General features: G+C 46.7%; 1 protein-coding gene across 1 annotated transcript; it reads right to left on the reverse strand.

The window, feature by feature from the left end:
* Positions 1–17,687: 17,687 nt before the first annotated feature.
* LOC119180758 (transcription factor Jun) lies at positions 17,688–19,970 on the reverse strand. The gene has a single exon (XM_037431890.2). It carries the CDS (start codon positions 19,845–19,847, stop codon positions 18,900–18,902), a length of 948 nt encoding a protein of 315 aa, XP_037287787.2. The 5' UTR covers positions 19,848–19,970; the 3' UTR covers positions 17,688–18,899.
* Between the last annotated feature and the right edge of the window lie 245 nt (positions 19,971–20,215).

Below are 20,215 nucleotides of genomic sequence, written 5' to 3' on the forward strand. Positions count from 1 at the left end.
TTGTTGTCAGGAAATCTTTCGAATTCACTGAATGCTTTGTTGTTTACTGCGACAGATATGCTCGATCTTGGCGGAACCATGACGCCATCATCTGCAATACAAAGGTCATATACGTTTTCTTCCGTTTCAAAGGTACCAATCGCGTGCCTAGTCGAGAATGAGACGGAAGATTCTCGCAAGTTAATTACAGCGCCATTAGCTCGTAAGAAATCCATGCCGATAATCAAGTCTCTTGAGCATTCCGGCAGCACAATAAAACTGGCGACGTACGTGGAACCCCGTATTCCGATTCTTGCTGTGCATATTCCAGTAGGGTCGATGAGGTGCCCTCCTGCTGTGCGAACTTGTGGTCCCTTCCAAGGAGTCATCACTTTCTTTAGTATTTTAGAAAGTCCGCTACTCATCACTGAATAATCTGCGCCGGTATCTACCAGTCCGATGACTTCGTAGCCGTCAACGAACACACGTAAATCGGAAGCAACGTCACTATTGAAGCACCGGTTTCTGAATCGGTCGTCGTTCAGAGTCAGTAATGGAGGTTTTTCTGCATTAGTGTCGACAGCGGCCTTGCCTCCACAGGTCGCTGACTCTAGTTTTCCCGACGCGGGCTTGGGGAACGAGACCTTGGGGAGCTTGCTGAAGGTCGGGGGCTAGGTGATTTATACCTCCCCGTTGTCGTTGCCCGAGGTTGGTGTCGTTGGAAGCCACTTGAGGTTTGACGACCTGACAGGTATTCTTCAATTTCGAAGGGACGTTCACCATTTCGTGGTCGAGGTGCTCTAACAGGAAAACCACGGAGTCCTGCCTGGCGGTAGTGGCACGTTCGGTAGAGATGACCAGGCTCCCCACAGTGGTAACACAGCGGTATCCTGTCGGGAGTGCGCCAGACATCGCTCTTCCTTAGTCTCCTCTCTGGCGTTGGCTGCAGGGTGCTCGGCGGCATCGGGTACTGCATAGGTGGAGCCGCCGCGACGTCCGCACGTCCTGGAGGTCCTCGTACTAGCACATCAGCATACGTCATTCTCATCTTCTGTTGTAGTGGTGGCCCTGGCTGTGCGTTGCTCGAAGGTTCGCGTACCACCTGCCTGACCTCCTCACGGATCACATCGGCCAGAGACGAAAGCATTGGAGCGTTATGGTCAAGGCGCTGCCTCTGCAGCTCTTCTCGCACAACAGACCGCACCAGCTCGTGTAGTGCTTCCATGCCGTTACCGAACGCTGGTGGCAACATGTCCAAGGAAGTGACGATCGCATCCCGGTTGTATAACCTCGCTCGCTGTTGTAGCATCTTTTCCATTGTAGTCGCCTCGGAACGAAACTCGGTGACGGTGTGCGGCGGGCTTCGAATTAGTCCGGCAAAGAGTTCTTGCTTCACGCCTCGCATCAGATGGCGCAGCTTCTTGCCTTCGCTCATATTTGGATCCGCTCGGCGGAATAAGCGAGACATGTCTTCCAAATACATGGCGACAGTTTCGTTATTGCGCTGATTTCTTGTCTGGAGCGCAGCTTCAGCTCTCTCTTTGCGGTCTGTGTTCGGGAAAGCAGCGAGCAGCTCCCGTCGAAAATCATTCCATGACCAGAAGGTGGCTTCGTGGTTTTCATACCACGTTCGTGCGCTATCTTCTAGTGCGAAGTAAACACTTCCAAGTTTGTGCTCTTCTCCATATCCGTTAGCCTTTGCGACGCCTTCAAAGTGCTCAAGCCAGTCCTCTGCGTCCTCGTAGCTTTCACCGTGGAAAGGCTTTGGTAGCGTTGGCTGGTTTGGTTTGTTGGCTGGAGTGACCTGAGCTGTCATGTCGGTTGCGTACCCGTTCACAGCCGTTGATGTTCCAAGCGAAGTCGATAAAGGTGAAAATTCAGGACCCTCACCACGTAGGCGTCGACTGCAGCGCTGATGAACAGGCGTCAGCTCGTTGGGTCGAAATCGCTGTGGTTCTGGACTGTGCTCCGTCACTCGAGAGGGGCTTGGCATCACACCCAGCACTTCCACCAGATTTGTAACGCACTTTTTAATAAACTCTTTTAATAAGCTAACGTAGGCTGGGCGAACTTGTGCCCGAGAATTATAGCACAGCTAGATTGTTGTTGTTGTTGTTTCCCTGTAGAAATGGCTCGTACCCAAAGAAGGGGATTGGCCGATTTTAAGGTGAATTTGCCCTAAACTTTCAGCATTGTGTCATTCCTACAATTTTTTTTGTAACTTAATTTTGATTTGAAATACCGATATCAAGTTTGCAGAAAAAAAAAATAAGAAAAATTTTGATACAGCAATTTAGCAAGAAAATCGTTTAGTCGCAGTGATGTATTCTTGAACGGCGAATAAAACATCCCTGTGGCTGAAACCCAGTGTAGAGGCTCCAAATGAAAGAAGATCAGGCTGTGATAGTTGCAAGCCCAGTCTTTGAAGAGGTGGTGCTAGTATGCTTTGCCTGAATAAATCGAAACGGCGACAATGTAATAAAAAATGACTGATCGTTTCCTCTTGATTACAGTAAATGCACATAGGGGAATTCAATATGCCTGATCTATGCAAGTAAAAATTGAGGGAGGTAACGCGGCAACGAAATTTCGTGATGACAACTTCCATCATCCTTGATTTAGTCAGTTCACTGCGCCAGGGAAATAACAAGTGTTTGTACTCTGGAGAAGCCGTCAGTGCAGGGTCAGATAAATTTTGCCTGATTTTAAGTGTGCGAAATCGCGCCACCGTAATGTATACTGTATGAGGGAAAATAGGAATAATTGGTGTCGAAAGGGATGCCTTCGCAAGAGAATCAGCTATTTCGTTTAACAACAAACCTTTGTGCCCTGGTGTCCAGATTAAATGAATACTTCGGAGATGACAGGGGATCAACGATTTAAAAAGTTTCACTATAGGTGAGTGACCAGATGCGGACAGAGAAGAGCACACTGATAATGAATCAGTTATGACTGCTACAACTGGAATGGAAATATTTACCTTTCGCAAAGCTAACATTATTGCCATGAATTCAGCCAGAAAGACAGGAAGAAAGTCCGGTAAGCGAAGTGAAAATGACCAATCAAGTACGGGGCAATATATTCCAACGCCTGATTTTTCATGTGATTGAGATGCGTCCGTTGCTATAATGACATTTGTTGGCAGAGTACTTAAATGGTCCTGCAATAAACCATTTAAAATGCCTGTAGGTAATAGCTTTGCGTGAGTTGGGAAGATATCATGGTAAACAATTTCTGGAGAATTTTGTTGCTCAGTTGAAGGAATCAGATCACGAACGTGTACATTTAGGGGCTCAAGTAACGATTGAACAAATACTATTTATGGTTTGGTAAATCTGGGCCAATGCACGGAGAAGAATAGGTCAGGATTGGCAATAAAAATAATTTGTTCAGGGTTAAACGGTGCTTCATATAGTCGTAAAAAGGTCTGCACAGTAAGAATGTTAAAGCGACATAATAAGGTTGGTATTCGTGCTTCAAGGTATAACACTGCATTTGCAGTATACTTTGGAAGTCCTAAGCAGAGCCGTAAAGCCTCTCTTTCCAACAGAACGAGCGGCCGAAGTTTGTAGGCTGGTGCACCAGAAAAAAGAATGCAGCCAAACTCCAACACAGGTCGGACATACATTTTATATATAATCAAAAGTGCCTTTCTTCTCATACCTGATCTGCAATTGCTCAACCTCCGCAATACCCCCATCGCGCGTACTGCTTTTGTCGCGATGTATTCAATGTGAGGGCGCCAATTTAGATGCTCATTATACATAACTCCAAGATATTTCAATGATTGTACTTGTGGGATATCTTGAAGCTTGTAATTAATAGATATGTGCACGGGATCTTTGATTGGAAAAACAAGAATAGCACATTTACCGGTATTAAGGTTCAACATCAATCCATCCAACCAATGTTCTATTTTATTAAGATATGTTTGCAAGATAGTGTAGAGACAGTGGAAGTCATGTGCCATAGCAAAGAAAGCAATGTCATCGGCATAAACATAGGTTTTCACTTCTGGATGAACGGGGATGGTACTAAGCAATAAGTTGAATAAAACCGGGGAAAGTACTGACCCCTGAGGTACACCTCGGGTTTGCTTGTGCTTACAGGAAGAGAAACCGCCTTGATAACAATAGAATTCTCTTCTACTTAAAAATTCCGTCACCCATGCTACTATATAAGGTGGAAGTCCATGACTCCATAACTGATTAGTCAAGATAGAATACTCTACACTATCATATGCTTTACATATGTCTAACGTTACTAAAGCCGCAAAGTGCTTGTTGTGACGGGCAATATGAATACGACTTTCCAGATCTACATGTGCATGCCATATGGAATATCCAGATCTAAAGCCAATTTGGGAAGAACTCAACAGTTGTTTCTCGTTAATAAACCTAATTATACGACCATGAAGTACCCTTTCAATAAGTTTTACTACATTAGATGTTAAGGCTATCGGTCGTATGTTGTCTAAATTATAGCCTGCCCCCTGTTTCTTAAGCAATGGTATAATTTTCGCAATCTTCCATTCAGAAGGGATCCATGCTCTTCTAAGGGAATAATTGACGAGACCTAACAGATCATTCGGATATTCCCTGTGAAGTATTTTTAGCATTGTATTTGTTATTCCATCGGGGCCTGGTGCTGCATTTGGCAATCTTTCCATAGCCTGATTTAATTCGGAAGTCGATATTTCTGTGTAGTCATAGATGGTTGTTGTGTAAGCCGAATTAGGAAGATGCGTTGAGAACCTGTTTTCTAATTCTTTAGCCAACTGATTCAATGATTCCTGTAGTTCCTGTGAGGTGTAAACTACTGAGTCAACGTTTCCTGGTATAGGGGTCTTCTTCCTACCACGAAGGAAGTTGAATAAAGCACGTTTGTTATTTGATTTAGACAGGTACTCGAAATGTTCTTGGTCATATTGCTCTTTCGCTCGCGATACAGTGCGTTTAAATGTTGCCGCAATGAACTGATAATCCTTCCAATTTTTTGGACTCTGATTACATATAAGTCTTTTCCATGTGGCTTTTCTTCTTCTATAATCTCGTGTGCACTCATCATTCCACCATCTACTAGGTTGGGCACTTTTGGATGACGAAGAAGCAATTACAAATTCTGAAGTGTTCTTGGAGATTTTTAAAGCAGAAGAGAGATTTCTGCCGAGGTCTTCATTTTGACCACTGGACACTACCCTAATGTTGGAACGCAAGCAGTCTTTAAATTTTTTGTAATTGATCAATGTTTTCTTTGTCCTTTCAATAGATTTCACAGCACATGAGATTTCAAAGTATACAGGAAGATGGTCACTGTTTGAAGAGAAATCAATTGTTTTCCAAGACTTTATTGAAACACTTGGGCTGCAAAACGTGAGATCTAATACCGATCGTGTCCGTCCGCGAATAAAAGTAGGCTGTCTATCATTTAGGCAGGTAAGATTTTTATTAATCATCCAATCCCAGAGAAAAGTACCAGAATGGTCTGTTTGAAATCCCCATGAAACATGATGTGAGTTGAAATCACCAGTCAGAAGGAAATCATTCTTGCAATTAGATAAGGCAGTATCTAATTGTTGAGTATTATGCAAACCCGTTGGAAAATATGCGTTTATAAGTGAAAAAGGGTGGTGCCCGGGCAGACAGAGGTCTATTGCCAAAATTTCACAGTCTGTGGACATAAGCTGAAAAGCTATGCTCGCTGTGCGGCAAAATTTATTCGAGACTAGTATAATTAGACCACCTCCTAGTGATGGACGGTCTAACCGAAATGCTCTAAAATTGTTTAAATGATAATTCTTAACAGGGTTAAGCCAGGTTTCTTGTAATAAGATTATATCCGGATATAACTGATTAATTAAGCAAAGTAAATCAGTAGAAGCAGAAATCAAAGACCTACAATTCCACTGTAGTACTTTCAAGGTATCTATGTTGACGAGCGAAACACTTCAGCAACGGCGGCTTCTAAAATACTCTCCTTAAAAAGTGCACTGGCATTTTCGGTGCCCTTTTTGGGTTTTGTGTTTGGGCAAGGAGATTTTAATGGAGATCCAGTGCGCTTCTGACGCCTGAAATCTTGGCATACGTCCATTTCATTCTGATCCTCCACGTGGGTCGACGTAGAAGGTACGGACGAAGTTGGGGTTTTCTCCTCGCGGGATTGTCGCTGTGGGGCTAAATTCGGTATAACTTCCACTGCACAAGGTGCCGACTTGGCCATCGGTACTGCTATCGCAGAAGCCAGCTGTGTCATCTGTGAGCAAAACACTTGAGAGATGCACTCACTCACGCTCGTAACTATGTGTTCCAGCGCTTTCGACATCGCCTTTTCTACTGCAGCCTGAATAAGATTAAGAATCTTCGTCTCACTTAGTTGTTCGTGCCTCGACGCGACTCCGGCATATCCAAAGGCTCTATCCTTCACAACTGTTATTGCTTCTCGCCGCGAGCAACGACGTCTGTCCATGATTTCTAGAAGGTGCGTTTCATTAGACCTTGCGGTGCAGTTCAGATAATCGGCCGCGTGATTTCCTGCACAGAGGCAGCACTTTTCGATTTCGGCGATGCACTCCTTCGATGGGTGGGTATCGCCACAGATGCGGCAACGTGAATTTGATTTACAGCCCCCTGCACTGTGACCAAAACGCCAACAGTTTTGACATTCGAGAGGACGAGAAGCGAGACGTTCGACTCTGAAAATGAGCGGCCATATTTTCAACTCGGATGGACAGGAAGTGCCGGCAAAGGTAGCAATAACCGACTCAGTGGGCACTTTCTCACCGTTAACTAATCGGTTGCATCGGTACACAGCTATGACCCCAGCATCAGACAGCTTTTCCAGAGTCTCAGCGGGCGTCAATGTAGAGTCGACTCCTCGTACAATTCCCTTAGTGCACGCTAAATGAGGCGGGATAAATGCACTTACCGGGACCGAAGCAAATGTCTTGCATTTTAGGATGTCAGAAACGCACGAAGGATCTGACGATCTGCATACCAAACCACCTCTTCCGAACTGACGAACATCACTTATCAGCTGAAAGTGCAGCGTCATGGCCTGTAACCCCACCTGGATCACCTTCGGGTTGTTGAGCCTAATAAATCCACCACTCGAGGGCACCAGCGCAACAGGGATGCTTCCAACACCACTGCGGAAAAAATATTCCAATGGCAATTCATCATTAGGCAAGGAGGCTGACCAAGGGCTATGCCCTTGGCCAGGAGATGAATTAGACATTAGCACTAATTCGATTGCTTAAAGAAGTAATATGCCACGTCAGCTAGTTTCAACAGGTCAAATTCACCCAAAACTCAGCCAAACCACCGTCAGAAAGAGTCCGAAGGGACGAGCCCGGTTCAGAACGAAGCCCGGTTCAGCGGAAGATCAGCGGTGATGGCGTCCGAACAGCTTCCTCGTCTGAACCACGTTCGTGCGCTATCTTCTAGTGCGAAGTAAACACTTCCAAGTTTGCGCTCTTCCCCATATCCGTTAGCTTTTGCGACGCGTTCAAAGTGCTCAAGCCAGTCCTCTGCGTCCTCGTAGCTTTCACCGTGGAAAGGCTTTGGTAGCGTTGGCTGGTTTGGTTTGTTGGCTGGAGTGACCTGAGCTGTCATGTCGGTTGCGTACCCGTTCACAGCCGTTGATGTTCCAAGCGAAGTCGATAAAGGTGAAAATTCAGGACCCTCACCACGTAGGCGTCGACTGCAGCGCTGATGAACAGGCGTCAGCTCGTTGGGTCGAAATCGCTGTGGTTCTGGACTGTGCTCCGTCACTCGAGAGGGGCTTGGCATCACACCCAGCACTTCCACCAGATTTGTAACGTACTTTTTAATAAACTCTTTTAATAAGCTAACGTAGGCTGGGCGAACTTGTGCCCGAGAATTATAGCACAGCTAGATTGTCTCGAGTATTGCCTTCTGCCTCTTCTTCTACGTTCTTTTTTTTTTCAACCCGGTTCGCGCGCAGCTGGGTCCCGCTGGCTCGTGCATCGCAAATCATCTAGAAGGCACAAGTATTTGCTAGCGCGCGTAATTTGAAGTCACATTGTGTCAATATAGAATGAAATAAACACAGAGAAGAAGACGCAGAAAAAAGAAAGAAAACGAGGAGAAAACAAAAATAGAAATATAGAGATAAAGATGAAAATGTGAAAGCTTAGCAAAACAGCAAAAGCCAGCATTACATAGGTGCCCTTCATCTCCGCTTTGCGTTTAGCAATGTGCTTTTGGCGCAAGCTACGTTATCGTTCTTTTTTTCGGAACTGAAGGTACTTTGCATAAAAAAAAAGAGATTCGCGTTCTAAATTTGAAATACTAGCACACCGAGAAATAATCGTTTTGTGTCAAGCAATTTTCAGGAAATTTTTCAGTGCTCCTCTTTTCTACATTGCTTTAATGTCGTTCAATAGAATTCATTGGCGAGCAGGAAAACTAAAGGACATGGTAGCTCAATATTGGCGCATGTACAGCTCAACTGAAACTTACTTGTCTTCATTTCAGAGGAAGGAGAGCATAGCTTTCCTTTCGCGCAGTACGGCGCACGAAAGTGGAGCGATTGCAAAGAAGGCCTCCAGTGCAGCGCAACCGTGTTCAAGTGTGAGAAGAAATCCTTGAATTCGTCCACGTTTTAGCACGACTATAAGCGTTGGAGCAGGCCAATTTTATAGTACTTCACTAGCCAATTGTTCTCCCTTCCGATGACGTCATATCGTGTACCCTGATTATAAAAGCGAACGCCCCCCCCCCCCCAAAAAAATTAAGCATTTCAATCTGCTCCAGTTTGATGAGACCAATGAAACAGCAAAGCTGGCAGCATTCCTTTCATCAGGCTAACGCATTTCTGGGTGTTGGGAGACATTCAGATATGTTTTACGCTGCTCTTTATTAAACACTTTTTGTTAAAGTTTGACGTGGTAGTAAACATTTATTGCGTCTTGACCATACCGCCCTTATACAATGTTCACAATGAAGCGTTTGCTGAAGATCATCTGATATGTTTTATTACCGCTCTTTTTAAACACTCTGTTAAGCTTTTAGCTGGTAGCATAGCCTCCGTTTTTTGTTAAGCACCAATTATCACAAGACAGTGAGTGAGTGATAAGACATATGTTGGGTCTAGCGAACGCGATGAAACGCGCCCCTGTTGAATAGCACGACGGGATCGACAGGTCTAGCTTGCCGGCCTGGTCGTAGGCAAAATAGACGGTCAGGATGTGGTATTCATACATGGGACTTCGCAGGAGCATGCGTCCCACTTTTTCTTGAGGAACTGCAGGCACAGAGCACGTGAGGGAAAGTAGCAACGCTACCACCAGCTGCGCAAAAGCTATTCGGGTAAATGCCCGGATATACGATGTGGGTGCTAAGAAATTAATTGGCCTGGAAAAACTAAGCTATCATCGCCATTATTGAACTCCGTCTACTACTTTTCCTTCACTGGCTGGCGGCATTTATTAGTACATCATATTTTTTTAGTGGGAACGCATTTTTAGTTGGAATATGTCAGGCGTCCGTCGGCGTCCGCAAGCCGACAGGTGTTATTTGGTGGTGGTGGTAGTGGTTAGAAGATGAGAAAAGGCACCTAATTTCTGCAACCCACTCGAGAGCACGGCGCTGTGCCTAGTGTTATTTTTACGCTCTCAATTTCTCTTCCATGGCAACAGCTGCGGGCGCGTGCGCTTATTCTCGCTCCTAGCAACCGATGCAGGTAGTGCGTGCGTAGTAGCTGAGAGTGAGTGCAGAGGAGGAGCGTGCTCTGGCGTATGAGGGCGCTCGCATAGCGGGAGCTCGGTGGAGCTCCCCCGTGTGTTGAGGCAGTGTAGAAGAGAGCAGGCATAGTGCTTCACCGCTCCTTTTTTCGCCGTGCGCTCTTTCTCCTCCATGCGCCCCATTGTCCCGTCCACTCACTCATACGTATATATGAATGGAGTGAATCGCACGCCTCACTCACGCTCGTTCTCTGGCTGATGAATGTGTATATAAATGCTTGTGCTAAAAAACTTCGTCTCGTCATCAATTTACGCCATTAAAATTACTACGCGGTGTACTCTAGGTGCAAGAAATGCATTCGCATTTTCTCACGATTCCCTTCGGGGAGGTGGGGGCGATTTGTCATCCTGCCACAGTGCGCATGTAGTAGGTATTTCCAGGTGCCACAGAGCTTCAGCGGGTCTTTTAAACATTTTGCCGGTCTGTGTTTTTCTCGTCTTGCAGTAGTACAGCCTCGCGCCTAATGTTAAAATTCAGTTAGGTTCTTGCGGATACCGATGCAGAGACCGTACTTCCCGGAGATACTCCTTTCTCTATCGTTACCGCAGATGATTCAGGAGCCTTTGACGATACTGCAGCTTTCGACTAACACCCCTCCTAGTAGCCTGCTGTCAGGTTGAAGTTTCACGTGTGCTAAGATCCGGATGAGCTGCATGATTAAACTCCCGACGAGAAATTGAGCTGGGCCCACCAGTGACGGCTCCCCTGCCCGCGTGCACGTGTATGTCAAAGGACGGGAACTGATGAAAGCTTCGACTTCTAGAAGCAACGTCATCAGTTCCTCGCTGCTTTGACTGCTTTTCCCGAGATCTTGTCTAAGAGCTAACTTGATCGACCGGACTGCAGCGAAAGTCTCTTTGAATGAAACCTTTGACAGTGTAAGCAGACAACCAAGCAGTCTGTTGGCCAACCAGTCTCCGTAGTATTAATATTATGGACAAACGATCGCAATCAGGGCAACGACCTCACTTAGCGGAGACTGACACGAATGCTGTTAGCGTCAACGACAAGGCCTTTTCCTCTGGAGATAAAACACAACAATTTGAATAGCGTACACAAGAGCACAGAGCAGCTGCCCGAACATCGAAGTATAGGTTCACTTTCGACGACTTGCAACGAGGAGCCGACCCTTTAACTGACCACAAGTGTGTCGCAAGGTCAAAGGTCGGCAACTCTGGAATGAACCTCGGGAAATAGAAGGCTTCGAGAATATACAACTTCTCTTTACTGTGCCCTGTGTGCCTTCTCGTGGGGAGTTCAGTCCATCTTCATCCGGATCCCAGCTTATATGAAACATCAACTGCGCCACAGGCTAGCAAGAATGATCCTCTCGGGAAGCTACGCCACCTTCAGAGGCCATTGTATTGGCGTTGAGAGAGATGGAAAAGGAAGTATTGAAATATCTAGGCCTCCCTACGGGTATCAACAATCTTCGGACTGATTACTAATGGCATCTTCAGAAAAAGGCGTACATCTGCCTGACAGACTTCTTAGCGGAGACCAGACTGGATAAGCGCCTGTGATAGACATCCAGGCATTGACACATATGAAATGTGTTAGTGTATATACTGATAGTAGAAAAGAAAGATGTGTGTGTGGACAGTTTATGATAGTGTGAAGTGCTGCAAGCAAACTGTGCATTGACATATTTAAGTGGTTTCAGTGTGCTATTATGGTTTTTACTGTTCATTTTTGAGTACCGTTTCGTATTATTTTTTTTTTCGCTGCAGAGCTTACTGATATGGCGTAGCTGAGGCAATATGGACCTCAACCTCTCCACAGCAAAACAAAAGAGAACAGACTATGTCTAGTAGTGACACACGAAGGGAAGAGCCGATGTTTTCGGCCACTGCCTCGAGTAATGGAGGCACACACATCCTGGTCATGGTGGACTTGCGTGGTCTTGCTTCACCAGAACGCAAGCCAGCACTGTACTCAAGGAGCCTATGTCTCTATCACATCTATATCTCTATATGCTGCTGCTGGGGAAGGGCCGGAGGTTTAAAGTATAGTAAACGTGGACAGTCAGTGAAGGCAAAGAAGTAGACGACGTTCGATAATGGCGACGATGGCTTCTGGTTGAGTTAGTTTGCGCCAGTTATCGTCTCGCGTCCACATACAATATTTGGGGTCACCGGATTGGGGAAGAGTTTGTTTGCAGGACACTAGGCGTGAGCACCTGCGACCTGCTTAGCTTGGAATGAGGAGACGAGAAGACCCTCCTCTCCAAAGAAAAAAAATTTAGTAATTCCATTGTCAATGCTGCGTGCGTCCTTGCATCTGGGGGGGGGGGGGGGGGGGAGTTGTGCGATCCAAGGGCAGCACTGTCGGTAAAGCCCCGCAGCCTCGTGAGGCGACTTGTTAAGGTCAAGCGGAACCAATTTTACTAAAAGGCCCAACGTCACTGTCAAAATTATTCTAGTTTACCTAACACAACCTGATTTATTACCGAACGGTTTACTATACGCCTAGAGATAATATACGCCTTGTAACAATATTAAAAGGCATACTATGCTTCACTGTGGAGCATGCAGATGTGAGGCGGTGTTGAAGTTGGTAGCGACTTCAGTGGTTAAAAAAATATTTTTCAAGACAGACCAGCGATCATGAAGTTCAGCAGATGGGAAGAGAACGCATTCCTGTATTTGTATGAGAAAATTGTTCACTAACAACTGAAAAAGGAGCAAGGATCTAGACATACGAGCAAGTATATGACTGGCAGTGGAAGTGACATAGTTACAAAGAACGTACAGTGAAACGTCATTCTTGGAAAGCAACATGCTGCAAAACCGGCTCTGAGTAAATACTGAAAGGGTAAAGACTAAATGAGCAAAAATATACTTAACCGTAGTTCAAGCTTAAGCGCTTTTCAGTTTGAAGCATGGTCAGGTTGCCGTAAAACAAGCAGTTATGTATCGAAGTTGAGTGAAGAATGCTCACGCGTATGGAAGATGAGGAAACGACGTAGCATGTTTTAATGAAATATTGAGATATGCGGCTTGGTGTGTGTTAGAGTACGGAGTGACGTGACTGCGAAGTCACAGTAAGGTTACAGTAAGTACTAGACGACGTAACAAATTCTGGTAATATGTGACGTCACGATGGCGCCCGTTATACCACAACGTTTGGTGTCACTCACCTTGACGTCGACAGTCAATTTTCAGGTTTGATGAGGCATCTAAGGCATTCGGACTTCGATGCCTCGAAGCGATAGCCGTTGCAAAATGATAAGCCCCTTCACGCAACGAACGTAAGGAAGACGAAGAAGATAGCACCGTTCATAATAACAAACGACAATGATGGCGCGTAGATGTGTGACGAGCTATCTTTCATCTTCACGCTCAGCTGGTCACCTGTGAATGAAGATTCTAAGTTTATTAAGAAAACTATTTTTCGGATATTTTTAGAAATGTAATCTATTTTCATTTACACCGTTTACATTTTGCGCTGATCGATGACGAACAAAACATAGAAATTACCCTACTGCTGATAAGAAAATATCATTCTGTTCCGACGTGGGAGCAGCCCGCAACGTGTCAAAGCTCGTTCCATAGTACCCAATAAAGTCCGTCCGTCTGTCCGTCCACCCATCCATCCATTCACCCACCCACCCACCCACCCACTCACCCACCCACCCATCCATCCATCCATCCATCCATCCATCCATCCATCCATCCATCCATCCATCCATCCATCCATCGCCGCCATAATACCCTACGCTGGCTGAAAAATACCGAAAGTACCCTACAAGTAGGGTCATTTTCTGCAGTTGGCAACCCTGGTGTGTGAAGCTGCTACTGTTTTTCACGCCTTTCAGAATTTCAAGCACTTGCCGGGCTACCCGGTCTTTCTGTAATTCCCTAATGGCTGCCCCCGAGTCACTATACACACTGTGCCTTTGGCCATCCTTGCCGGCGAGTGCAAAAATGACTTGCTCGGCCAGCTTGGGATATGTCGCCCAAATTGAGGCGCCGCTTATCAATTTGACCAGTGAATCCAAGGTGGTAAGCTGCAAAATCCTTGCCATCTCGGTATGCGGCGGCGTCCACATTGCTTGTGTCGATCTTATACTCGGTAGTTCTCTTGAGTATCTTAGAATCTCTTGCCTGCGAAGACCTGCGTTGTGCACAGAATGTACAGGTGCTCCCGAAATAATTCGGAGCACCGGAGCGGTGGCCACTCGTCGGTGGAGCACATGCGCGCAAATATACAGCTATGGTCTGCGCATGCGTAGCGTCCTCAGGAAGCAAGATTAGTTCCCTATTTTATGTATATATGCGTTGCTTTGCGTTAAAGGCATATCGTTTGTCCCTGTTACGCTGTGACAACGCATCCCAAGCAGCCGCCCATCCGTTCTTCCTCGCCTCGCACGATTATCGTGGGCGATCAACTGATTTAACTTCAGTTTGTATGTTTCCGACTGCGCAATCTGCGAAAACAGCGTGTAGCGAGCAGCGAGGAATCCTGATAAGGTCGACCAAATAAGGATTCAATGGAGGCTGGTTCGTACGGCATCGTTCTTTTGCTGCGCTAAAGATGTAACAGGGGACGACACGAGAACACAGAAGTGCGCACTTCTGTGTCCTCGTGTCGTCCCCTATTTCATTTTTAGCGCAGCAAAAGAACGAAGATCGACCTCTTAGTGCTGCCATTTTTCCCGTGCTACTAAAAGAAAATGTGGCGAGGGGGATATAATACCTATAGAAAGGGTAGCGGAGGCGAGGAGGAAACTGTCTCGTCATTAAACGTGGGCTGGTGAGGGGCCCTTTAAACAAATCAGATTGCTCGCGCGGCTACAAAGAGAGTTGGAAACACGGACTTTGCTTTGAACATTGATTAGGCAAACGGGCGCTGTCGAAATCTGGCAAGTAAACACGTAGTGAACAGACCAAAAAGCACTGCTCGTGGCAATATGGTGGCCTATATATGCAGTTTAATACCATGCGTGCACCATGAACAACTATAAGCACGTTGATGACTACATCAATATCACGTGCATGCACCGTCCACAGTGAACCACAGCTTGCATACGGCGTGGAAGTGACGATATAAAGTATTTTTTCTCGCCGAGGCACTGCCACTCCCCAGCTATGGCACACCACAGTTCGTCAGCACTGGCGTCTCCTAGATTTATGCGGGACATAGTTTGCATCAATTGTCCCCACACGTTCTCGATGATGTTAAAGACAGCGCCTTTTGGTGCTTAGAGGTGTGGCAGCTTGGGCTAGTTGGTATGGCATGACTATAGTTATAGCGTGAGAACAAAACGCCGACAGAGAGAAGAAGGACGTGCTCGTGTCCTTCTTGTCTCTATGTCGTCGTTTTGTTCTCGCGCCTTTTGGAGGCCACGGAAGTGTGAGAACAGCACGTTCCTCCAGGAAATGTCGAACATCTCTGTCGGTGTGCACTGGGATGAGGTGTTTCTGAAACCAGAAGCACCCGTTTTTAAATAGCCCGTCCAGAGCATACGGAAGCAGAAGGATGTCGAGGATTTCGCATTAAGCCCCAGCAGTGAAAGATTGTGACAGCCGCACTAGCGGGCCGAGGCCATCTTTGCCTACTTCACCCCAGACGTTTACAGCACAGTGACCTATTCAGGCCACAGCAGTGGCCGGTGTGCTGTGGCCTGAATAATTCTGTAGGCCTGATATTTCTGTTCACGGCACTCATAGACCTGCGTGTGAAGCGGCATATCTCGCGTTGAGAAACACCTTGAATGGATAGGTAAACTATGCTGCTCCGCTCGTGGATTGGCACTCTCTTCGGCATGCGGCCTCGGCAGGAAAAGGGCTGAATTTCACGACATTTCAATGGTTTTTGTATCTTCACATCTTCTTATCAATCAGGCGCGCAAACTGCACGGGAATACGTGGGATGAAAGTGCACCTTTTGCCGCGCTACACAGAGTCACGCATGGCAAATCCATAGCAACGTATCATGCAGGCGTATCGAAGAAACAGACTTGCCATAGCCAAAAATAAAAAAGACAAACAAGAGCTACATAGACCCTCTCAATGATTCTCAAAACAATTTTGACGACAAGAACGTTACGCATCGTTGTCATTCTTTTTCTAATTCCTTCATTATGCTTAATTAGTTGTGACCATTGATTGACCGTCATAGCGTTGAATTTATGGACTCGCTGTTGCGGAGTCTTGAATTGATTGTAATTAGTGGAACTTGTAATATTTTTTTAATTTGGCGTGACCAGTATTAACAAGAAGTCTGGAATTTCTGCTTGATTCTTTGTATTACCGTGTGGATGTCAAAAACATTTAATTGATAATTACGTTTACTTACCTAGAAAAACATATTAGCTAACTTTTTTTGATGACCATGTTATGGTCTTATTATCCACCCTAATTACTTAAAAATGGCCTTTGATCTTTTGAATTTCTCGGAGTTACTTTGTGTTTAGTACACTTTTACGTGCTTTATATATCGATTGATGTGCAGTATGCCGCTTTCTGAGTTTTGCTACCGCAGGTATTGTCAAAAATTAGTAGTGGGATGATCACACTCTGCAACTAATGAGGCAAGTGAACTATTCACTTTCAAAAGCACTGATGCCCATCAACGCGCATACACTCGCACGTACGCTCCACGGCGTGCATACGCGTTCCTAGAGCGTTGAGACCGCATCCGCTTCCACAAAACGCTAAAAAGCACCCCGCTCTATTCCTTTGGAGCAAACCAACACATATTCAGATAGTTTGGGGAATGAGGCGCGCTTGCTAGGGAAACTGTGCACGCGCAAGCACTACTTTTTCACCGCCGCGCTCCGCCGACGAGCGGCCACTGCTCTGGCGCTCCGAATTATTTTGGGAGCACCTGTACTTTGCAAGATAGGGGAGCGACGACAAGCTTTTCCTTTATTTCTCTGGAGATTTAGGTGTTGCTAGCCAAGTTCTTGATTCGGGCGAGTCCAACCGCCTCTATAGAATCCGGCTACCGGCCAGCGTTGTGGAAAGTCGAGTTAGCTGGGTCTGTTCCGCAGCCTCTGTATTTTCCTCCATGGTGTATTGTATGCGGAGCCGGAAGAGGTCCTCACTGTGCGATCCAACTGGCAGTACGAGTGCTCGCTTGAAGATTTTTCTAATGAGGGCTTGTCCCGATTCCCTTTGATCCAGTTGTACATGGACACCGTGTAGGTGAAGTGACGCAGCACAAATGCTGTGATGAGCTAAAGCAGGTTGTCCTCCTAGGGGACTTGACTCGGGTTCGTGACCCTTCGATCGAGGTCGTTGTCGGCTTTTGCAATGATTTCGCGCAATGCAGTGCCGTTGCATGCCGAGGCCACTCCTTTGACTTGCCGTCGTATTGCAATCAGAAACCGCGAACCTTTTTACGGGGCTTCCTCGCAATTCTTTATGGCGAGTGTAACAATCAAATTGCCAGTCTTCCTGAACTTTTAGAAATTTCATGTTTGTGACGATGGTATACTCGAATTCGGCACTGGCTAGAGTGAGCCGTCTGTTGTGAAAGAATGAAGCAATAGTGTCAATATCCGATGGTAGCGTGCGTTGTATTTTTGACAGGGAACCTTTTCCGGCCCAGAGGACGATGTCATCCACATACATTGTGAATTGAAGGTCTCGTACACATCTGAGATTGCCTGTCAGTCCTTTGACAGCGAGGAAAAAAAGAGTGTCTGTGACAGAGTGCACCCTTTCTGCGCTCTTCGTTGGAGGTACCACGTGCGTTTTGGTACATTGTTTACAGATTACATTTGCAGATTACCATTTCTTGTCGTGGAGTATCTGATCCGCCCTTTTCGTCACTGTTTCACTTGTCTGAAGCCTTTGTTGAGTACGCATGCGTGGTAAGGCTGATTTGAACATAAATATGCATTGACATATGAACGAAAAAAAGCACTTGATAGTCAGCGCTCGCGTGTGCTTCTTTTTTTTGTTTGTTTGTAGAGCACGTTTGGTGCTCGCGGTGCTAATTTCAATTCAGAAATATGTACCAGCTATAGGTTCAAATGAAGTTTCATTGCGGCTAATGAGCCTCTATTCGCGGAATGTACCGGATTTTCTGGTAATTAGTATGCTAAGCTGGAGCGTGTAAGCACGATTCGCGGCAATGAAGGACGAAGTTCAGTGGGGCCGAAGCACCACAGTAGTTGCTGAATAATCATTCGACAAACCTAGGTGGCAAACAGTAATCCGGAAACTAGTAATCGTGTCTCTGTAAAGCAGCGCACGTCTCGCATACAAGCGACCATGAGTCGGAGAAGCGGCGCACGTGGCGACTTTGGAAGCACAGGAGACAACTAAACAGGAAGCTGAGGGGAACGACAACAATTTTCATTCTTAAAAAAATGCGCTGTATTGAATGATGATGCCCCCACCCCCTCAAAAAAATATACGAGGCTTGCAAAAAGCCGACCAATGCTTCAAAAAACGATAGACAAGTCTAATCGAAAGATTAATCTTGTTGCTTTTAGACTCTTTCTAGGCCTTAATCCGGTGACGCCAGGTTGTTTGCGCATTTATTCTCAACCGGAAAGATTTCAGTTAAGCCACAAACAGTCATGAGAGGATGTCCAAACTGGAGAAGTAGACACTCGCGCTGAAACCAAACGTTCGCACCTCTCATTGATCTACGAGCACGTCGCCGTTGGCGTAAGCCATTCATCGCTTCGAGGTCTTCTCGCAGCCGCCGTCGCCAGTGGCGGCGTCACAGCCAATTGTTGAGTTAACTGTTCCTTCATTTTGAGAGGACCGGAGGCGTGTAGCCTACTTTGCCGAATTCATGCGGCACGTAGCCATTTATGACGAGTTTTTTTTTCATAGGCCACACACACAAATTGCGGGTATAAAGAACTTCGCTGTTGATACGATTACTTCTCGTTCGTGGTGCATAGCATCCATGTCACTGATCCTACATGTATACGTTAGGGTGATGATCACGGGGTTGGCGAGATTAAAGAGCGGTCCATGCTGAGTAGGTTCGCGGGACTGATACTGGTGACCACGAGGATGCAGAGCTTCCACAGCACTCCACATACGCGAGTTGGCCCTCGGGACCTCTAGTGGAGATTACAGGAATATCGAGGTTGAAGACCGGCCCATGCGGGTGAGCCCGCACGACCCACGCATGAAACTTCGTTAAAGCAAGTCACCGAGCATGTCTAGGGTGCGTTTGGCAAATTCACATCCTACAGCCCCCCTTAACGTGCGTCACCACCTTCTGGGAGAGCTGGTACACCTCGTGGCGTAAAATGCTCGTCTTGCATTCCAGCACTTTTCTCTCCTTCTTGAGCGCGTAAACTTTCTCTCGGAGCTCCGAGATGCGACTGAGCTTTCGATTGAGGCACTTCGACGACGCAATACGATTCCTCTCCCTCCTCTGTTCCAGTCTCATCCTTGATGCGTCACGTATGTAGGTGGGTGCCGTTTGTGTCTTGGACGATAAAGGACGAGTGGGACTGTCGCTTGACGTAGAGTCGGACGTGTCCGGGCCAGATGTGGCATGCTGCGTCTTTTCTGCGTCACGCATGTCGATGGGCACTGTTTCCGGCTCGAAAGATAAAGGATGAGTTCGAGTGTCATTCGAGCTGGAGTCGCACGAGTCGGACGTATCTGGGCCAGACGCGGTGTGCTGTTGAAGTACAGGTGACTGCAGCTGGAGTTGATCGAGGGATTCGGCGAAGTCACTCGGAAATCGCTCCTTTTTCTTGGCCACGGTAAGCACAGACAGCCTGCTCACCGTCGTCTCCCGTCCGTTGAGAGTAATGATGAACTGCTCGAGCTCGGGCGTCGACAACGCCAGCATCTGCAGGTCCGGAGACGTGAGCAAGCTCGAACAGCGGGCCTCTTTGTGGCCGGGTTGGGATGCCCCAGGGCTGTATAAATTCAGGGTCATGCTGCGCTTGCGTAAGCCCAACTCTTCGCTACTCGACGACTGCTCGTGCTGCGTCGCTGTTTTGCGTGTGTCATCGCTGTTCTCGTCTAATCCTACGGACGACAGCGGTGACGTGCAGCCCGAACAACGAACAGTCTCTTGCTCCTCCTCTTCGGAGATGTCTATCACCAAGGGGTCGAGTGACGTACGATGAAAGAAACTGTCATCTGAGGTCGAGTCGTTCAAGTCTGACATGTTCGAGCCGGACGTGGCGTGCTGTGGCGGCAACTCGAGTTTAGCGAGTGGGCCGGTTAAGCCACTCGCGCACTGCGTATCAGGCTTAGGGACGCTGATAAAATTGTCTATCGTCAGTGAGCCCAGAAGCAGCACTGCACTGCGCGCTTTAAAGCCATGGCTTACAGCGCGGAAACAGCGCATGCGCACTGCGTGGCTAATGCACCGGCTTATCAGCAAGCCGCATCTTCCGACACTACTGATTGCATGGTTGTGATAGAAGGTGGTGTTTACAGATATATTTCTAATAAGCTATCGCACATGCTGACGGTGGACGGTACGAATAAGTTTTCTGCACTTTCGCTGTGGCTGACAGGCTCATCGTCGGG

This window comes from Rhipicephalus microplus, chromosome 10, assembly GCF_043290135.1.
Source record: "Rhipicephalus microplus isolate Deutch F79 chromosome 10, USDA_Rmic, whole genome shotgun sequence".
Taxonomy (NCBI): domain Eukaryota; kingdom Metazoa; phylum Arthropoda; class Arachnida; order Ixodida; family Ixodidae; genus Rhipicephalus; species Rhipicephalus microplus.